We start from the raw sequence: 20,399 nt of genomic DNA, 5'->3' as shown, positions 1-20,399 counted from the left end.
TAATTTTTAAATGATAAATGTATTAAGGGGACATACTTATTTAGCACATGGCTGAATATCCTGCACATGGAAAGATGATTCTTTATGACTGACAAATCATTGATTCAGGATTCAGCCCTTCTCTAATTAGCACTGCTACCTGAGAGTAGAAATAATTTTTTGGCACTTGAATTCTTAAAGGGCCAAAGCCCAAATCACTGAATTGTAACTAGTAGTGAAAGTGTGGGAGAAGTGGAAAGGTAGTGTTATTTGGTGAAAAATTCTTCCTAGAAGTTATTTTTTATAAGACCTCTTGAGAGGTGGGGGGAAAAAACCCTAATCCAAAAAGTCTTAGACACCAGAAACATAGAATGGTAATGGAACCATGAAGCTAGAAGAAAGGAATATGTCTTAAATGGTTCACTAGCCAAAAGGCCAGCTAGTGGGAAACCTGATGAGGCTCTTCACAGCCAGAAGATGTTATCACTGTCACTTTAGTATTCCTCCCTATAGAATAGAGTTTCCTTTTTTTTTTTTTGCTTTTTGGAAGGCAATTTGGGTCAAGTGACTTGCCCAATGTCACATGGCTAGTGTGTGTGTCAAGTGTCTGAGGCCTGATTTGAATTCAGGTCCTCCTGGCTCCAGGGTCGGTGCTCTATTCACTGCATTGTGCCACCTAGCCGCCTCCCTGAAATAAGAGTTTCTTAATGGATTTTGCCCATTGGACATGGTTAATTTAGGTTGTGAACAGATCACTTCCTGTCCACACTACTCTGCTTAGTAACCTTGACCCCATTACTTCTCACACATACACTAGCTCCAAGCTTGAGTTCAAGTGAAACCATTTCCTGTGAATCAGCCCTTGACAGGAAAAAATGGCTTGTGATTTCCCTAGCATATAAATTCATCAGATTACACAATTAGAGCTGTGTGACCTTAGGCAAATCACAAACTTTTTGCCTCAGTTTCCACAGCTGTAAAAATGGGATACCAATATTTATCACACAGGACTATTGGGAGGATCAAATGATGTGATTTTGCAAAGTGCTTAGCACAGTGAGAGTGCTTTATTACCTTCCCACCAACAGCATCATTGGACATGAAACAATGTGGAGATCACTATTTACATTTCTTGGATTTCCAAGAAATCTGAAATCAGCACCAACCATTTTCTAAATGGAGAAAATGAGGCTCCATGGTGGGGGTGGGAGGGTACCCCCTAGCAAGGTCCCTAGCAAGATTACACATGAACCTTTGTCCTCTGACTCCAAATCCAAACCTCAGTTTGAAAATTCAAAAGTAAAAAGAGCTTGGAGCCATAAAGTAGATGCTTTAAAGAATACTTTTGGGGGCGGCTAGGTGGCACAGTAAAAGCACTGGCCCTGGAGTCAGGAGGACCTGAGTTCAAATCTGGCCACAGACACTTGACCGACTTAATAGCTTTGTGACTTAACCCCAGTTGCCCTCAAAAAAGCAAAAAATAAAAAACCACCACAAATGACTCATAAGTATTCAATTTAAAAATTTCAAAATGTAACACTTTTACTAGGAAATTTTAGACTTTTATGAGGGTTTCATCATAGGATATGAGAACCCATCTCCTCATTTTATAGAATTGGAAACTGAGACCCAGAGGGGGCTCATGATGATATATATCATTGGTGTCAGACTGAAATGAAGAGATTCCTTGCAAGCTGCCTAGTTTTAGTAATTATCTATGTTGGATTTTTATTTATGTTTTAAACATCTTGTTACACTTTAATCTTTTTTTCAGAAAATATAGTGAATTTTGCATTGTGAATTTGAGCTTTATAATAGCTGTGTAACTATTCACTTTATTAATCTATATTTCAATTAATCATACTGTACTTTGTAGCTTTTTTTTTCCACTTCAAACATATGACAAGATTGCTGAGTATGTTTGTAGTCTCTTCCTCTTCCTTCATCCAAGGACAAACTGGTAAAATTTAATCAAGCAGAATTGCGTAATCCTTAAAAAAAAATAAAATAAAATCCCTGGATGTCTATTTGCATTTTACCTTGAAGTATGGTTCACTTCCTTTTCCCCTTTGTCTTTGTATTGTAGCTGGTGAGTGACTTGTTGGAATTCTGCTTCTATACCTTCCGAGAGTCACAGGCCCTGAAAGTGGAGTTCCCAGCGATGCTGGTGGAGATCATTAGTGACCAGCTACCAAAGGTGGAATCGGGGAATGCCAAGCCCCTGTACTTCCACAGGAAGTGACAGAAAATGTCTTAATGGAAGAACTTTGCCTTAAGTTTCCCTGTGTTATTCCACACCCATGAAGGACCCAAGAAATCACATTTTTAACATGCGATGATTCACAGTTCAGCAGTTTTTCAAGTTTAAAATCACGTCAAGGGTTTGGGGACTGGAAAGCAGTTCGACATGGATTTGGCAAGAACCAGATGATTTAAGAGCTCTTCCCCTTACCCTCAGTGCTTAGAAAATGATCCTGTTCCTCTGGATGAAAAGCCATATCTAGTCAATAACTCTGATTTTGATATTTTAACAGATGGAAGTTTTAAATATGCCATGTAGTTTCTGGTATTGTTTGCTTGTTGTAAAAAGGGTTCAAGGACTAATGAACTTTTTGAAGCTTACCCTTGGTTTGCACATAAAACGTACAGTCAAATATGGGGCATTAATATTCTTTTCTTATTTAAAAAAACAAAAAAGAGAAAAAATATATACAGACTCCTCTTGTGTAACAATGGAACATTTGGTGTGGAATAATCGCCTCCCCACCTGGGGCATTTGTTCTCCCATGTTATCCTCTATCACTAGTGGACGTACCCTTCGGTGTCCATTTATTATTTAATTAAATGGATAAGATGTTAAAACAAATGCCTCAGTTTCCATTTATATTATCTATTGTGCTGGCTTTACAAATAATTTTTCGCAGTCTTTTGCTGTACTGTATATTACTGTATGTATAAATTGTGAAGGACCTGAAATAAGGTGTAAGGAACTTTTGTAAATGAGACACATAAAAAAAATCTTTAATGGTTAATAGGATGAATGGGAAAGTATTTTTGAAAGAATTCTATTTTGCTGGAGACTATTTAAGTACTATCTTTGTCTAAACAAACAAGGTAATTTTTTTTTTTGTAAAGTGAAATGTTCTGCATGCCTAATGAAGCGTTTACAGTGTATTTAAGAAAGGGAAAGCTGTGCCTTTTTTTAGCATCATAGAACATTTACCATTTTACTGTGTCTGTTGTAAATAACCACAGTTTTTCAGTTGTCTTTAAGCCTTTCTATTCTGTATTCTGTTTCCCCTTTTGTCTGCCACTTGCAAGTACCTGTGAGCTGAGTACACTTTAGGACTCCGGCTTCTGCCTTCCCCAAGGAACGTTGTTGAATTGTGTTTACAGCTTCATGAAGGTTTCATTTAACAAGACACAACAAACAAGGGTCTCAGGAGCCTTGGCAGCTTTAGGGCTGTAGGGAGAATCTGGCTCTTTTCTCATCCACAAGCAAAAGTAAGTCATATGCTGTTGGGACTGGGAGGGGGAAAAAAGTGGTTTAAAGGTTTCTTTACATCTATTTTATGTTTCTTTCTTTGGGAGAAAATGCAAGCAACCTCTTACCGGTTCCTCTTCCTGCTTCTGATGTAGGGGAAGGTCAAGGGCACATAGGTCCTAGGAGGGAGGATCTCACCAGACTGAATTGGCACGAGGCTGAGACTGGCAGATTGCTTACTGGTGGGGTTGACATCTTCAAAATGTAAATCTTCTAAAGCCTTTTATAATGAAACTGCAGCTCCTACCAACAAATGATAAGACCAAAAGTTCAACTCAATTCATCTGGTTCAGGCTCAGGTCTCTCTGCAGCCTCAAAGTATAAATGAGTATGTTTGGGCAGAGCTAACAGTCTGATTTCACAAGATAAACTGCTGAGACTAGAGGCCAAAGGAATCTTTCCAAGAGTAATGATTAACATAAGTACTCACTTACTCATGGAAATCACATCCATTTCCCCAAACTCTCCCAGCTAACACTGAGGGAGGGAGCCAAGGTCCCTGAGAATGCAGCATTCCACTCTCACTCCCCTTTCACTGTAGGCCCGTTAGGCACAAGCTTATGGGAGCACATTCACCCATGACAACATGACCCTGGTCTTTTTAAATGACACCTGCCTTATGTTAATGGGAAACTTATCAAAGATGTACTCAAGAGGGAAGGGGTCTTCTTACATACTTTGCAACTTCAGGAATTTAATTTAATCAACTGATCTTTAACTACAAACTGACATGCACAGCAATACGCAAGCCACCCGTGGAAGGCGATAAATACACCACATGCAGACTGGGGGTTTCTGGATAAGAAATGGATACAAATGCCGCTTTTTAGTTCAGACTTAATTTTTACAGAATTGGAATTTCAACTTAACCAGGTTTGGGATGAATACAGTCTGCATCAGCTTTTTGTATTAACAAAGTTACTGGCTTTTTCTGTCTCCAGGTAACTTTGCTTGATTAAACAGCAAAGCCATATTCTAAACTCACTGTTGAATGCTTGTCCCAGTCCAAATTGTCTGTTTGCTCTTATTTTTGTACCATATTGCTCTTAAAAATCTTGATTTGGTACAATTCATAATTCACTGAAACTTCTTCATAGAATTAAAAAACACACTAAATTAGTTTAAAAAAGCAATTTATATCTTTATGCAAAAACGTATGTCTGTCTTTGCAAACAACTGTAAGCAGATTACAATAAATCCTTTACTTTAATCACCTGTTGCTTTGAAAGAATTCATTTAGGTGTCCGTGGAAACACAGAAATATAATATCCAACAGAATGCTGCCTCTCAGATCTCCTGCATAAGCTCAAGTGGAAATAAGTTATAATAGGCCACGTGTTGTCTTCTATTGGGGAAGCTGCCATCTTCCAAGCAGTAAGATGTGGTTGTAACACAGTCACTTACCTTAACTGGGCTTTTGGGGTCCCATGCTGCCACCTTTGAGTTCTCTACACTGCTGTCAATCAAAACTTCTTGTGACTAACAAGATATGTGTCTCTTAACCTGGATCCTCTTCAGTCCCCTTCCTTCCACTTCTTCCATCAAAATGGACGAGGAAACACTCTGAGTACAATAAGCAAATTAAAATACAGAAGAAAGTGGCATTTGATTCCTACAAATTAATAAATATCACCTAGTTCAATGAGAACTGCAACAGCCATCTCCCAACAAAATCAGTCATTTTTAACAATTCGTAAGACCACGGAGCAAGACAAAAGAGGACTCGGGGTTAAAGCTCCTTTCTAGAGGAATTGTCTCATCAGTTTCTTAATTAAAGGCATTTGCCGAGCTAGTGCTCCTTTTAAAATCATTTTGTTGGTGATCTGCCTTTTTAGAAAAAAAATTTTAACATATATGCATGTATACAGGATTTTATACAAAAGCCATTAAGAGTTCCAGATAAGTGCTTTAAGAATGGTCCTTGACAGTGAAACAGGAAGCTACGTTCCATTGTATATATATACAGGCATAACATACACAGTGATGCACATCTAATTAAGACTTTACTTCTTTAAAGCTCTTTAAGTAAATAGAAATTATTTGTCTTTTCTGTTTTATGTTAACCAGTACATGCTTTTTGATAAGTTATGCGGAAGTACCTATATTAAAATGCAAGTATTTCTAGCACTTTAATGTCAACTTGGCCAAATATTTAGTACAATAATTTTTTTGGATACTATTCCAAAGAAAACTAAGCCTTTAAAGCTATATTTTTATTTCCATTTCTCAGGGTACACCAAGCCATCAGAACTTCCAGGATACATCTGTATATCCAAAGTGAAGTGGATGGCTAGGGCAGTTACTCAGGTTTTCAAAAATTTTCTTGAATCCAATAGCCAGAATGATGGCTTTTAGCAAACAATAGGCATGGGAATCCCATCGACATTGTTCTTTATGCCCCAAGATAGAAGGTATGGTCGGTCTCAAACTTAATCTCTTGTGCTGTCACTACCAGGAGTTGGACATTCATTCTCATGAAAGATCTGATCTTGACTTTTCTAAGAGGCTTAGTCCTTAGGTCTCAGTCTAAATTCAGAGTCATCCTTTTTCCTTGTATAATCACTTTTCTGGTAAGTGGGAGAAATTATTTTTAACCTGAGAAATTAATTTTAGGGCTAAGAGTATTACCTTACTTTGCTGGGCTCTTCCTTAAATTGAGATATATCAGTGTACAGGGGATTAAATTTGAGAAATGGAGAACATACTTAAAAATCAGGCAAAATGAAAAACATGTCCAAATCATGTTCAGCCTAAATTGAGGTTTTGGGATGTTGTGGGTGTCAGATGGTAGCAATCATATTTCCTTTAAAGACACCCTCTTTTGAGAGGACCCTAGGATGGATGAAGAAAGAAGAGTGTCTGCCTACTTTAGGATAAGAAGTTACTCATAAGTTTACTCAACTGGTCTCAGTGTGCCTATGGGAGAGAAATTGAGGACAAAGGAATGGTGTTTTCAATCTGCATAGAGAAGAAATCAAGCATCATGGAGGACTAAGTTGGGAATGAGGATGAGTTTTCCCCATTATGGCAGCTTTTAAATGTTGGGCACTAAACAGTCTGCTTTTCTGGAGATCTCTTTAATATAGGGATAGAAACATGGCAACATAATAGATTTAAAATTATGTGGACAGGGTTCAAATTCTGCCTTTGCCATTTGCTGCCTCTATGTGACCTTGGGCACATGCCTGGGCCTCATACTCCTGACCTCTCAAATGAGGGGATTAGACCAATAACCTCTAGGGACCCTTCTAGTCCTTTGGTCCTAGAATGGAATGTTGACACCACACTCCCTACCATCTTCCATGTGTATCCACTGTGTGCCCACACCAAATATGTATTATGCCACCCTAACATTTGAGGAAGGGGAGATTATTACTGCTACTAACATAATGTAGCATATAAATTTCAGCCATTCATAATGATTTATTCTGAAGCTACTCATCTAAAGCTTAGCTGAGGAATTGAGATCTCCTTGAAATCTATTCCAGCAAGGGAAAAAATGTTTTAAAGTTCTATTCTCATTATAAGAAATTGTTAGTTATCAAAGCCTTTACACGAGAAATTTTAATACTTTATCACTACATCCATTTCAGTATTCTGTGTGTATTAGCTACACACAAATCATTTGGGGCAGCAGTAAATTAAAATAGTACTATAAGGAAGATGGTGAAGCTTCAGAGGAATCAACCAAAGAAAAAGCAGAAAAACAAGCAAAGAACAGGCTTCTGGAATAAGACCCAGAGGAAGAATGAGAGAAGAGACCACGTGGTACCCCTGAAGGTTTTCATGACACACATGACTGAAAATTAACAAAGCCCCTCCTTCCTACCCTCAACATACTTTCTGACATGGAGTTGACCAGAAGAATAATTTGTATAGCACAATTAACTCAGTTTCAAAAACTAACTGCCTCTAACACTTCTTTCTTAGAGTTGCATGATGGGCTCACCTCTTTGAGATCCAGTTTCCTCACCTGTGAAATGGGGGTGATAAGATTTCTACCATGTTACACAATCAGGAAGCTGATACAAATGTACTTGTCAGCGCTGTTGAGTTGGGGGACAGGAAAAAGAGAAGAGGGGAACACTATGCATGCTCTAAAGCACTTAGTGCATATAAAAGATGATGATCATAGCCAACTCCATTGGGCTGTCATTACTTGGCTACTATTGCTGGATTTCAAAATAGCAATTGAGCTTCCAGGACCATAGAAAAGTATGGGAGAGAGGTACCATTCCAACTTGAGCTGTCATATTTGAAGCTGTAAGGACCATACAGTGCTGAATTTTTACTTTTCTTACTCTTGGTTCCTCTTAGATGGGAACCCATCACCTAACTCACATGTAGACCTGCAACAAACCTTACAGGCCATGCAGTCCCACAACCTTAGTTTACAAATGAGGAAACTGAGGCCCAGAAGTGCTAAGCAATCCAAAAATGGTGTAACTGGCAGAGTTGGGATTGAAATCCAGGTTTTCTGGCTCAGATCTATCAACTGTATTAAGCTGAGTCCTTTTCCATTCCACTGTCAGAGGTTGAAATCTGAGCAACCATAATAAATCGATAGTATGGGTCATGGACTAAGAATCACCTTTTCCTAACTGTGGATGATATAAAAAAATGTGCTTCTCTGTAAAGCTGATATTCCCTGAAGTTGAATTCAAACCAACTTTGCATTTTTTAAATGTTAGTTTAAAAACCTTACACTTAACTTTTTTACGATGTAAATTAACACCTTTCATTGGATAGTTGTCTTTGTCCTCTCTCTAGGATCACCTACACTGCATACCCAAAGGACTCATCATATAAAGTGGGCTTATCACTCATTTATCTATAGGTAATATAAGCAGGGTAATTGTTAAATTTTCAATGTGAGCACTTCCACCTCAGAAATCAGGCAAAGGGAACAAAATCAGGACTTTGATTTATTGTTTTGAATTTTATCTAGACTTAAAGTGATGGGGAAATTGTTAATAATGAAGATTTAAACAGAAAAGTGTATCCTGTGCATTTTTTCCCTGGAAAACTGGTTGTTAAACTTTTACTAGCACACTCCTAGACACAAGGCTAGGACAGAGGGTCATTAATACAGATGACAAGCCACATTCAAACTGACAGGCTTAAAGTCTGGGCTGGAGCCAACAAAATAAAAGTTGACTAGGAAGAAAAGTAAAGTCTTACATGGGGGGATTAAAAAACCAATTGAACAAGAAGATTAAATTCAAATATTTAAGGGCCTGCCACATCCAAGGTACCATGGTTGGGTCTGAAAAGACAAATATGAACATAGTAACACCCTCAGACTCATAATCTATTAAGGATTGTTGGAGACCCCAAGGACAGTTTCACATGGAAAAAAGATCTAGTATTTGTGAGTAACCACAAACTTAAAATAAGCAAACAGCACATTGCAGATGCTAAAAAATAATAAGTGCAATCTTAAGATGCAGTAATAGAAATCAAGTGAGGGTCATGGTACTCCTATAATCTGGGCTGGTCAGGTGACTGTGTGTGGTTGTGGGTGATGTGTTTTACTGACATTTAGCCAACTGAAATACGTCTAATTCTAGAGAAATCTAGAATCCATATTCTATAAAGAAAAATTTAAGAAGCTGATGTTTAGCCTAGGGAACAGAAAACTATGGGTAAGACATGATTGTTATCAAGCTCTTGAAAGGCAAGTCATTCCGTGGGTTTCCCCCATGGCTGACCAGACTGTCTAATCAGAACTTGGCTGAGCAACTCTTAAGAGATTTTATAGAACACTCTGGGTAGGAGTTTGGTCTAGATATTCTAAGGTCTCTTCTCATCCAGTATAGGGGTTGTTCAGAACTCCTAAACTGGGGTTCCAAACTTGGATTTTTAATATTCTGATTATTCCCTTTTAATAAAGTTGGTTTTTATTACACACACACACACATATATCTCAGAATTTATGCCAGGCATAAATTCTGAGTGTCCATAGGCCTCATCAGACTGCCAAAGGAATCCAGGACACAAAAAAAGCCACCTCTAGTAGCATCTTCTCAAGCAGAGCACAGGCTGTAGGACAAGAAACCATAGTTTCTGACTTCTCTGAGATGGAGGTAGGGGCTGAAATTCACCAACATCAAAAATAAGATCAGTAAAATGGCTCGGTTCCCCCAGTGTGGCAGCCATATTACGGCTCAGCTCTCCTGGATCAGTACTGACTACACATGAAGCCAGGCGGTCCCTTCCTAGTTCCACAGTGCCTCTTGTACTTATACTAAAATGCTGCCTGGCTTCTCTGCCTGACAACTGGAAAGCATTTAAAAGAAAATAAGTTACACAGAATTTCTCTGTTATTCAATTCTTTTTGATGTTTCTTTCCTCTCCTGTGAATTGGCCTGGATTGCAAAACCTTCCTAGTATATATGAAGTGACTGCAAAGTTGATAAATCATTACTCCAGCAGAACAGCCCAGCCTTTAAGGAAAGGCTGTTCCAAACACTTTTTAGGGCAGAATGAAACCTTTGACTAGATAAACTTACCTGCATCCAAGGCTTAGAACCTGTTATGGGATCTAAAGATTCAGAAGCCCCAAGAGGTGAAGCTGCTCCATGAAGAGGGTGAGTACTTTGGTCCTGGGACGGCCAGCAGACAGGAGACTCTGCCTCACAGAGAGTAAAGTTTGGGACTTGGAAGTGGTCCACTTGGACTCTGGGAGCTAGACCAAGGCAGCCGCTGCTGAAAGCATCTGGAGATCATTTGTGCCTGCTGTGGAAGGCTGAGCTGAATAGAAGACATTTCAAATCTGATTGCCTTTGCAAGGCAAGGCTTTCAAACATGAACAGGGTGGGGGTGGGGTTTCCAATGAGCTTGGGTAGCTTCTGATCCCCAAGAGGACAGGACTGTTACTGAGGAGAGAGGGACACAAGCGAAAGGGCCATTTTCTCCTTGGTTTCACATGTGTCTGAGGCGTGTAGACTCAGATTTGTTCCTCTCACTGCTATGGTTAAAAGCATGGTACTCCAAGCCCCATTACCAAATGGCATGTGGAGAGCTAAGGGGGACAAGGGTAACCCTCCCTCAAGGCAAAGGTAGAAGTGTATGAGCTCCCAGACAGTGGTTCCCAACTGCCGTGGATGTCAAGATTAGCTTTGAGGAAAGCCAAGAACAGAATTCTAAGATGGAGGGGAAAGGGGACGAGAGGTGGACTAGTAAGAACACAAGATGTGCTGAAAACTAATTGGGAAAGTTGGTTTTGGACTCATTAAGGAGACAGTGAGAAAAGTGCTAACAGCAAGGTCAAATAGCCCTGCTCCCACTCCCTTATTTGATAAGCATGGGAGGGAAAGTGGTGCTGCAGGGAGCTCCTGAAGATTGTGAAGCACCACTGAGGAAAGCTGCCGTTTGGTAACATACCAGCTGTTCCTGAGGAATTCTTCCATCCCACCCACTCCCTGAGAAGCAGGCACAGGGCTCCATGTTTACAATTTCTAAGCAGGAGCCAGTGCCAATCCCAGAGAAAAAAAATGAATTTCAGTCAATACGGCTTTGGGTTCATAAAACATTACAAGGATAATGAATTCCAAGTTCTCTACACACATCATGACAGGCATATCCAAGAGTAAATTAAATTTTATTTCATTTACAGAGATTCTTTGGAGGGGTAGGACAAGTCCGTGTACAAGTGAGATCCATGAGATATAGTGAAGCTTGCCATAAACATACGTGTACCTTGTCTAGGGGAAGTGATTGAGAAAGGCTGCCTCCATCAGAGAAAGGCACCTGGTCTTGAGGCAGGCCTGCAGATATCCTCTCTGCTTCCCACTGGTTCATCACTGACTCATCAAATACAGCTTCAGGCCACACTGAGCAAAACCTTTCTTTGGCAGAAATGAGGGAACGCCTTGATAATGTGACCATCCCTAGGATGGTGAATGGCCACCATGCAACTTTTCAGGAACACTGTGAAGAAAGTGGTTCTTCTACATCCTGGATAGGGCTGGCTGACAGATGGTGCAGAGAGGCAAGTCCAACAAGACCACTACCTTCCCGTTCGGAAGCAGGGTCATTAAAAACAATCATAAAGGTTCAGGACCAGATAAGGACATTCAGACATTCATGCAATCATTCTTTGTCCATCCAAAACACTAAATAGTCCCATTCTCGCCCCCCTCCCTCCCTTATCCCACCCACTAATATCCCACCCCAACCAAGTTTAAAGCAGGGATCTGAATTCTTGTCTGACAGGTTCACTTCGATTCCTGGTCACATGAGCATCTTCCTCCCACCCCAAGTGGGGCAAAGCAACCCTAAGGAGAGTCCATGGATACCATGAACAGTTTGTCAACGTCTATAGGCTGTGTACTAAAGCAGCTTGACATAGTTTTGTGGGATCAGTCCTCTCTTGCCATTCAGAGTTCCTTCTAGCCAGCCAGGTTCCCTTGAAGATTGAACTGAAAGAGAAGAGGAAAAAACAAAACAAAACGAGAACATCTTTATCAAAATGCCTAAAACACTAATACTCCTGTGCTCCCAGTGTAGGAGGATCATTACATCAAGGCTTCCAAAATGGAAAAGACCTTACCAGTCATTCATTCAATAAGCATTTATTAAGTATTCCTACTTATGTGTCAGGTACCAGAGCTAAGAGCTAGGAATGTCGAGGAAAAAAAAAATCTAGTCGAGTCACCTTTGTTTAATTTATAAATGAGGAGTGTGAGGCCCAGAAACACTGGGTAACTTGCTCAAGGTCACACATGCAGGAAGTGGCAAAAATCACATTCTAACATAGTACTGGGCACACAGTAAATGCCTATTAAACGCTCCCTCTGTGTGCTAACTTCAAGACATTTTCCATGGTGGTGGTACTTGAAGAGTCCTCCAGAAAATTCCCTAAAATGAGAACTAGTACCTAACCTTGTCATCCAAAGTTCCCTAGAGCCAACAGCAAGCACACTTTATTAAGTTGGGCAGAAAACAGGCTGGGAACCGCCCTACACCAGCCTAGTAGTTCTAAATCAGTAGTTATAACTATAGATTGAGTGGTATAAAGAGCATCAAGCTGGGACCCAGTAAGGGCTGGTGTACGATATAAAGAGAGACAACAGTCCTTGCAAGGCTGTGGAAAACAAAAGAGGTGCCACGAGATTGAAGCACAAATACTATCCTGATTTTTTAATGTAGGGAAGAGAACAAAGTCTGCTGACTACAGGTGAGTGAACTTGACCTTAATTCCTAGGAAAATTCTGCACTTCACCAGGAAAGAGAGAGAAAAATGGTTATTAGCCTACAATGAGCCAATATGGCTCCAGAAAGAAGAGGTCATGCCAGAAGGACCTTATTTGCTCTTTGGATAGGGTTTATTTAGCTGGGAGATCAGAGAAATGCTGCCCTAGCCATTTAGGTAGGTTTTTGTTTTTTCCCAACTAATAAGCACTTATTTTCTCTCCTTCCCCCCATAAAGTGGGGGAACAAAAGAAAAACCAAAACATAATAAAAGCGCATAGTCAGGCAAAACAAATGCCAACAATGACTTTGTCCAAAAACGTCCATCTTCCTCTAAATCTTGAGTCCATTGCCTAGAGCCAATCCCTGTGGCTCTAACTCTCTGTTAGGAGATTGGGAACAAGCTTCGTCACTGGTTCTCTGGAATCATGGTTGGTCATTGCATTAATCAGAGAGCTGAAGTTTTCCAAAGGCATTTATTTTTATTACTTTGCTAAAGTAAAGCAAAGCCTTTGTCAAAGCATCCAATGTGACTTTTATAAAAAACATGGAGAAATGTGGAGTGGATAATACAATTTTATGAATTTGCAACTGGTGGAATGACTAGACTCAGAATAATCATTAATGGTTCAACATTAATATGATAAGAGGTCTCCAGTGGAGGACCCCAGAGATTTGTGCTTGGTCCTATGCTGCAATGGCATGCTCACCAACTTTGCACATGACATGGAGAGACAGACAGCTAAATCTAATCATATGAAATTCAGAAGGTGTAAATATATGGTGTATAACTTATATTTTATTTTTAAAAATCAACTTCACAAGTATAGGACATGGGAGGCAGGAGTAGACCATAATTTGCCCAAAAAAGATCTGGGAGCCTAAGTATGCTGCAAACTTAAGTATGAATCAGTCTGTGGCCAAATGAAGAAAATGTAATTCAGGGCTACATTAAGAGGGCTCAACTCCCAGGATTCAGCAGGTGAGAGTATCTTGTATTCTGCCCACATAAGACTCCATCAGAAGCTCTGTGTTCACAGTCTGGGGCATCACAGTTTAAGAAGGACATTGATAAGTTTGAAGATAATCCAGAGAAATGTGGACAGGATGGTGAAGGGCCTCAAACCTCTGATTCATAAGAGGGTCAATGAAAGCACTTGAGGATGGTCAGTTTCAAGAAAAGAAGACCGGCAAGTGAATATGACAGTGGTCTTCAAGTACCCGATGGGCTGCCATAAGAAAGAGGGATTGGATTTATTCTGTCTGGCCCTGGAGGGTAGAACCAGAAGCAGCAGGTGGAAGATGGGAAAAGATAAATCTAAGCCTAAGTGAAGAAACAATTCCCCAACAATCAAAATTCATTTGATGAACAAATGAAGGTGCTAGAGGACGATGTCAGGAACCTTTAACCATCCAAACTGCCCTCCTCTGGACACTCCTGGCTCAGTGGCCTTCCCAAAACGCGGTGGTGCCCAGAGCGGAACTTCATCCCTCAGGGCTGGCCCAGCCAGTACATAGTACAGGGAGACGATCACTTCCTGAACCCTGGGCCTCACTTAATGCATCCTAGGACTGAACAGGTTTTTGCTGCCAGAGGGGAATAACACAGAGCTGGCTTTAGAGTCATGGGGCCTAGGGAAAAAACACTGGATGACCTCTGGAGCCCTTTCTGGCTCAAGCTTCTACATCACTATTGAATTTTATTAACCTTACAGTTTACTGAAACACCCCAGATCTTTTTTTTTTATTATTTTTAACCCCAGACAAAATGTTAGCTATATCTAACCAAACAGCCTCCATCTTGCACTTGTGAGCTTAATAATTACACATAAGTGTAAGATTGTACATTTCTTCCTATTTAAATTCAACTTATTAAAACTCAGCCACAGCCTCTTTTCAAGCCTGATTCTTATTCCAGAGGCTAGAGATGCCAGGTCAGCAATTTGAACCTGAGAAGACTCTTCTGCTACCACTTACTGTGCTTTTTCCCCTTTGACAAAAATAACTTCCTTGGTGCCTTGTCATTCCCTTGCCCTTCCTCAACCATTACTCTTAGCACCTCACTTTCTCCCTATTTCTACCTATCTGGTGTCCAGAGGCTTCAATTAAGATCTCAGAACTGCTTTTTCATACTTGTGAAATAAGTCCCTTCACAGACCTGGGCCTCAGTCTTCTCATCTGTAAATTCGTATTTTATATTAGACATTCAACGCCCTCAAAGGTCCCATCCAGCAACTCTCTCTCCCCCTCTACCTTATCCCAAGCTTAGAGACATCTGTGCTTAAGGGAGAGCATCTGGTTAGTTCTCTAGTCACTAAACTAATGGAAGTAGTCACCAATCCTGTGTACTTCTCAAAATACTGAAATCCTGGCAACTCCATCGTCCTTCTGAAGGAAGAATCCTGGGAATCTTGTGGGGACTCGGGCTCAAAGGTCCAGAACTAATGCTTTCCAGTAACACAAATCCCTTCTTACGCCACTCACTACATGATGAGGTTTCATATAGAGTTCTGACTAAATAAACCCAATTATCTCCTTCTCGAGTGTTACAAGGATGAAAGAGGAACCACTTTTCAACTGAGTTCAATAGTACCACATCAAAATTCCCCACTGCCACTGTCTTCTACTTCTTAGAAGCCTGGCAGAGGGGAAGACAGGGCCAGTCTCAGAATCAGTGCTGGATTCAAATCTCTCTAACACTACTGTGCCGTCCCACGTAAATCTCTTGACCTCTCAATGTCCCCTGGCAAATCTCTAAGACTTTAAGCTGCAGAGCTGGTGCCAATTTGCATGGGTAGAGGAAGAAAGGAAATGCTCATTTATGAAGCACCTACTACATGCTAAGCACTTTACAAATATAATTTCATTTGATCGTCACAACAACCTTGGGAAATACGTACATAAACATTATGGTTCCCATTTTACAGTTGGAGAAATCCAGGCAAACAGAGGTTAAGTGACTTGCCCAGGGGCATACAACTACTAAGTATCTAAGACTGGATTTGAACTCCAGTCCGCCTGATTCCAGGCCTAGTGCTCTATCCACTAGATATCTGCCTCTAGCTCCTAAAAGGGACTTTTTTTTTTCTTTTCGGAGCGGGGAGGGCAGGGCAGTTGGGTTAAGTGACTTGCCCAAGGTCACCCAGCTAGTACATGTTAAGTGTCTGAGGCAGGATTTGAACTCAGGTCCTCCTGATTCCAGGGCTGGTACGCCACCTAGCCACCCCACTAAAAGGGAACTTCTTAATCAAGAGTTCAACTAGCTTCTTACAACACTTTCTATCCATATACAAATGAGCTGTCTTCTCCCCTACGAACAAAATATCCCTCCAAAATATAAACATTATAAAGCACTGGTCTCAGGAGTTAGGAATTAAGTTAGGTTCAAATCCTACCTCAGACACTAACTGTGTGATGATGGCCAAATCACTTAGCCATTCTATGCCTCATGCTTACTCATCTGTCAAGTAATGGGGTCAGGACTCGATGGCCTCTGAAGGTCACTTTAAGCTGTAAAACTGTGATCCCACGACTTCTATTTTCATTCATCACTCAACCAACATTGGACTGATAGATGCATGTGTGATCCACAGCTCTTAACAACAAACATCTAACCCTGGCCTGCTACAGACAGCTGTGGTATGTGGATTCATTTTACTGAACAGACTTCACACAAACACACGCATTCCAAATCTATTTAGGCTGGCCAAATGGACCAGGCTGCTTGCTGTCTATGGCTTCCACAAGCAATGAAAACCAAGCTTACCACCATCCTCCTGGCACACTACTCTTACTGAAAGCGCTACTCACGGACAGCATCACCGTTGCCACAGTAACTAATGAATTTGTATATGAGTGCTGGGAATTTTCTTTTAAAGGGCACACACTGGACCAGATGAGGAACCTTCTGAACACTCTTGTACATGAACATCAGATCAAACACTCCCATGAAAATGTATGCCCTCTATCCATAGGCAAAGCTCCAAATACACCGTTACCTATATCTAGGGTTGGGCTCACTGTTCAAACCTGTGAGAAACATGTGATGCAGAATGATGGGAAATCACCTTCAAGCTCAATTTCTTGAAGCAAATCTAAAGCATTAAAGGGCAGTTAGGCTCCTGAGGGGCGGCATGGTATAGTGGACACAGAGTTGTACTCAGAGTTGGCAAAACTTGGGTTCAAATCCTGCGTCCAAGACTTCACAGTTGTGAGCAGGGGATAGTCACCTAACCTTTATGAGCCTCAATCTACTCTACAAGACTATGAGGCTATAGGAGAGTTTTGTCCTCCTCTGGCAAAGGGAATTCTCACACCATTAAAATTATACCAATTTAAGACTATGGGGAGTGAAAAATGAAGCAAGCAAATTAGAATTAGTTCCTAGGATATCTGTAGACAATGAGTTTCTTGATGTCATGTCAACACTGCTAACGAGACAGGCACTAAAAGCTATGGAGAACATTCCACCTTATTTTAGATACTGAATGAAGATGCTCATCCCCAAGAGAGATGGTGGAGTCATTAAGAATCCATGTAGACGCCTGCTTTTCTCTCCAGCACTAACACACTACTCCAATGGCTTCATGGGGCCTGAGGTGGGGAACCCTGGGCTCTCAAAGCCCGTGCCAACAACAGACCCGTAGCAGGTCCTACAAGGTGTCAAGAACAGGCCCAGAAACTAATTACAAATGTGTCGTTCAGAGATATAGCTGGTTAGGACCAGAGAGACTGATGAAATGCCTTGCCAACTCAGGTGATGTCTGTTTTGGTCAAAGCAGTTAGGGAAACTGCTTTCTAAAGGGCCCAGGAGTTTCCTACAGTCTACAGAGGAAGCACACCAATGAAATCACAGGGATTTGGACCAGTGAGGCACGTTTCCAATAAGTAACCCAGGAAAAAGGGCTACCAAGTTATTGTTCCATCCAATCCAATGAAACTATACTAAGTGCCTGGTCTGGTCCACAAAGAAAGAACTAAGTGGATGACAAGAGGTGCAGCGTGCTGAATACAGCATGGAGAAAGACGGCCAGCCTGCAGAGTAGAGTGAGCCCGTCCAAACAGAGATCTGAGAGCGGGTGCTGCAGACGGCCGATGAAACAGGCTCAGAATGTAAGAGGATGATGCTGTCTGGGAAGCTACAATGCACTCTGCAATCCCAAAGGGACCCTAGGAGCAGTTGCGGGGACTGAGGGGGATTTCAAAGAGGTGCATGTACATCTGATGTTTGTGGGAATATCTTCCTAACTATTTAAGCTAAATTTCAAAGTGCAATGGATTCCTTCAAAAGGTCAGTTATTGTTATCATAATTACTATCATTGTTTTTTCATAGTGATATTTAATGACTGACTACATTCACAAATTTAATAAATTAATAATAATATAATATCTTATGCTTATATAATACCTAATACTTATGCTCTATAAACCACATAATATAATTATATAAAATGGCTCAGGTATGAGTTGGACTAGATGTCCCTTGGGGTCACTTCTAGGTCAAAAATTCTGTGCTGCCATAGTATGAAAAAACCAAATATTTAAAATTTTAAAACATTCACCCTCCTAAGGATGCTATATGGCTACATATTTTGAAAAACCACAATCCAAAGAATCCAAATGCCGACTGTCTCAAGGTATGTGGGTATGAAGAAGCCAAATGAATGTGCTTCAAGGCCAGCCAACCCAGACATCATCCAGGGCAGTAATCCCTGTGAAGATGGGGCCCACCACCCCCTATACCATTTGGTGGGCAGGTTAGCCTGAGAACGCCAAGAACAGCAGCCTCCCAGGCCCTCACACCACTGGCCCTGTAGCTTTCATCCAAAGAAGCAAACTTTATGGGGATCCAACCCAGCAGTCCCTGCCACTGCTATGGACCCTGTCCCCTCAGCAGCCACAGGTACTGCAGACCCAGAAAAGACAGTTCCAAGCAGAGTTAGTTCCTAATACCTGTAGACACTGAGTTTTTTGACATCTTGTCAACACAGTTACAGAAAGAGACACCAAAAACTATGGAGATATTTCACCTTCCTCATTTGAGACACAGAATGAAGACCCTCATGCACCGAAAGCACTGTGGAGTCATTAAGAACCAGAGCAGGGTCATGCTTTTAGCTCTAGGATGACTTTGATGGGCAAATGGAAGCCCAAGGAAGTCAAAGGATTAGCCAAAGTAAGTGGCAAGGGAACATTTGAACCCACATCCCATGACTCTGAATCCAGCATGTTTTCTACCCCACAACCCTGCCTTTCTGGCAGAGATACTGTGGGAGAGTAACTGAAGGGCCAGCCTTGAAGTCAGGAAGGCCTAGGCCTCTGGCCTCAGAGGCTTACTAGCTGTGTGATCCTAGACAGGTCACTTGACTCCTCTGGGCCTCTGTTTCCTCCTCTGTTCATCAAGCAGGTTGGTCTCAATGACTTGAGAGCCTTACCAGATTTCAATCTACCATCCTATGCTTGGGTTCCTGACCAGGAGTTATACTCATTTTGAGCAAGAACAGAGCCCCCAATAAGCAGCGCCTCTCTGTACTTACCATCTTCAAAAACAGCTCCTATTTCAAAAGACAACTCGGAACTGTGCTCCGCCTCGCATGGATAGACGGCCCGAGCCTTCCGACTCACAACACTGCAAAGGAAGCATCAGAGAGACACAGATGGATCAGACAAGGGGGCCCTGGGAAGCAGGGACCTCCCCCTTCTGCCCACCCTTCAGCAGGCAAATCCCTCCCACACACAAAGGACAGGGAAATGAAGGAACATCAGGAAAAGCCGCGATGTCTGCTTCTCAAGTCAGTGATGGGTTTCCAATCCCAGCCTTCACCTCGGGGAGCTCCTGCTAAGCTTCTTCCTTCCCTCTCTTCTTGCCTCACTGGCTGTCAGAGGGCTGTTCTCCCCCTATCATCCCACACTGTAAAAACCACAGGGGAGATTTCCTTCTTAAGAGTTTTCAGTTTATGTATTAGGGAAACAGAAGGCAGCCCCATAGAGGGGGAAAGAGTGAGACACTGGTGAACACTTCAGGCCTTCAGTGAGGAATACCTAATGCAGATCTGCTTGAGATGAAAATCTACCCCCTGAACCTCACAAGAAGCAAGGTGCCTCCTCCTTTGCTTTGGTCCACCTTGTTTCAAAGGATTTTCCTGCAGACAGGCTGGAGGAGGCAGGGAGAGGCTGGCCTTTCATTGTCTGACAAAGCCTCCCATGGGAGCTCCGGGGAAAAGGGCATCCTTGTGAAGGGCTCAAAACTGGAGATGGAGCTTGACGAAGGCCAGGCTTCAAGCTCACTGGGGTGAATAGCAAACAGCCAAGGAGGCAGGTATGCACGCATGCCATCAAGGGAGAAAATCACTTAGGGAAAGGTCAGGGACTTCAATTCTCCTCGTAGCTCTGCTTGAGAGGGAACAGATGGCCTTTCTGGGGTTCAAGTCTATGTGATTGAAAACTAAAAGCAACATAGCTATAATGGAAAAAGAGAGCTGGCCTCAGGGTCAGGAGGACCTGGGTTCGAGTCCTCCTGACACACAATGGTTGTAGGGACTCCGGGCAAGCTGCTGACCCTCTCAGTGGATAGGGTGCTGGGCCTGGAGTCAGGAGGACTTGAGTTCAAATCCAGCCTTATTGAACACGGGGAAATTCCTTAACCTGTGTCTGCCTCAGCTTTTCTTTTCTTTTCTTTTC

The 20,399-nt window shown here is 41.6% G+C and overlaps 2 protein-coding genes and 1 long non-coding RNA gene across 7 annotated transcripts in view; 1 reads left to right on the top strand and 2 right to left on the bottom strand.

Moving 5' to 3' along the window:
- NR3C2 (nuclear receptor subfamily 3 group C member 2) overlaps positions 1–4,736 on the top strand; it is a 440,138-nt gene extending 435,402 nt beyond the window's left edge. For all 5 annotated transcript variants that reach the window (XM_069105493.1, XM_069105492.1, XM_069105491.1 and 2 more), the window contains exon 9: positions 2,066–4,736. In XM_069105493.1, coding sequence (XP_068961594.1) covers positions 2,066–2,221 — 156 coding nt within the window. In that variant the 3' untranslated portion in view covers positions 2,222–4,736. The remainder of the gene's footprint in view (positions 1–2,065) is intronic.
- Positions 1–8,190, bottom strand: part of LOC138175141 (uncharacterized) — an 18,368-nt gene extending 10,178 nt beyond the window's left edge. The window contains exons 1-2 of the long non-coding RNA XR_011171900.1: positions 4,928–8,190; positions 3,592–3,766 (exon numbers count right to left, since the gene is read on the bottom strand). This is a non-coding gene — a long non-coding RNA (uncharacterized lncRNA). The remainder of the gene's footprint in view (positions 1–3,591; positions 3,767–4,927) is intronic.
- Positions 8,191–11,107: 2,917 nt separating this feature from the next.
- Positions 11,108–20,399, bottom strand: part of ARHGAP10 (Rho GTPase activating protein 10) — a 392,686-nt gene continuing 383,394 nt past the window's right edge. Inside the window, exons 21-22 of the mRNA XM_069105012.1 lie at positions 19,256–19,347; positions 11,108–11,946 (exon numbers count right to left, since the gene is read on the bottom strand). Of these exons, the coding sequence (XP_068961113.1) occupies positions 11,858–11,946; positions 19,256–19,347 (181 nt within the window). The 3' untranslated portion in view covers positions 11,108–11,857. The remainder of the gene's footprint in view (positions 11,947–19,255; positions 19,348–20,399) is intronic.

Source organism: Petaurus breviceps, unplaced genomic scaffold (genome assembly GCF_028583685.1).
Source record: "Petaurus breviceps papuanus isolate PSGF00001 unplaced genomic scaffold, PetGlider_PUasm1.0 76, whole genome shotgun sequence".
NCBI lineage: Eukaryota > Metazoa > Chordata > Mammalia > Diprotodontia > Petauridae > Petaurus > Petaurus breviceps.
This window is presented reverse-complemented; position numbering and strand designations above follow the sequence as displayed.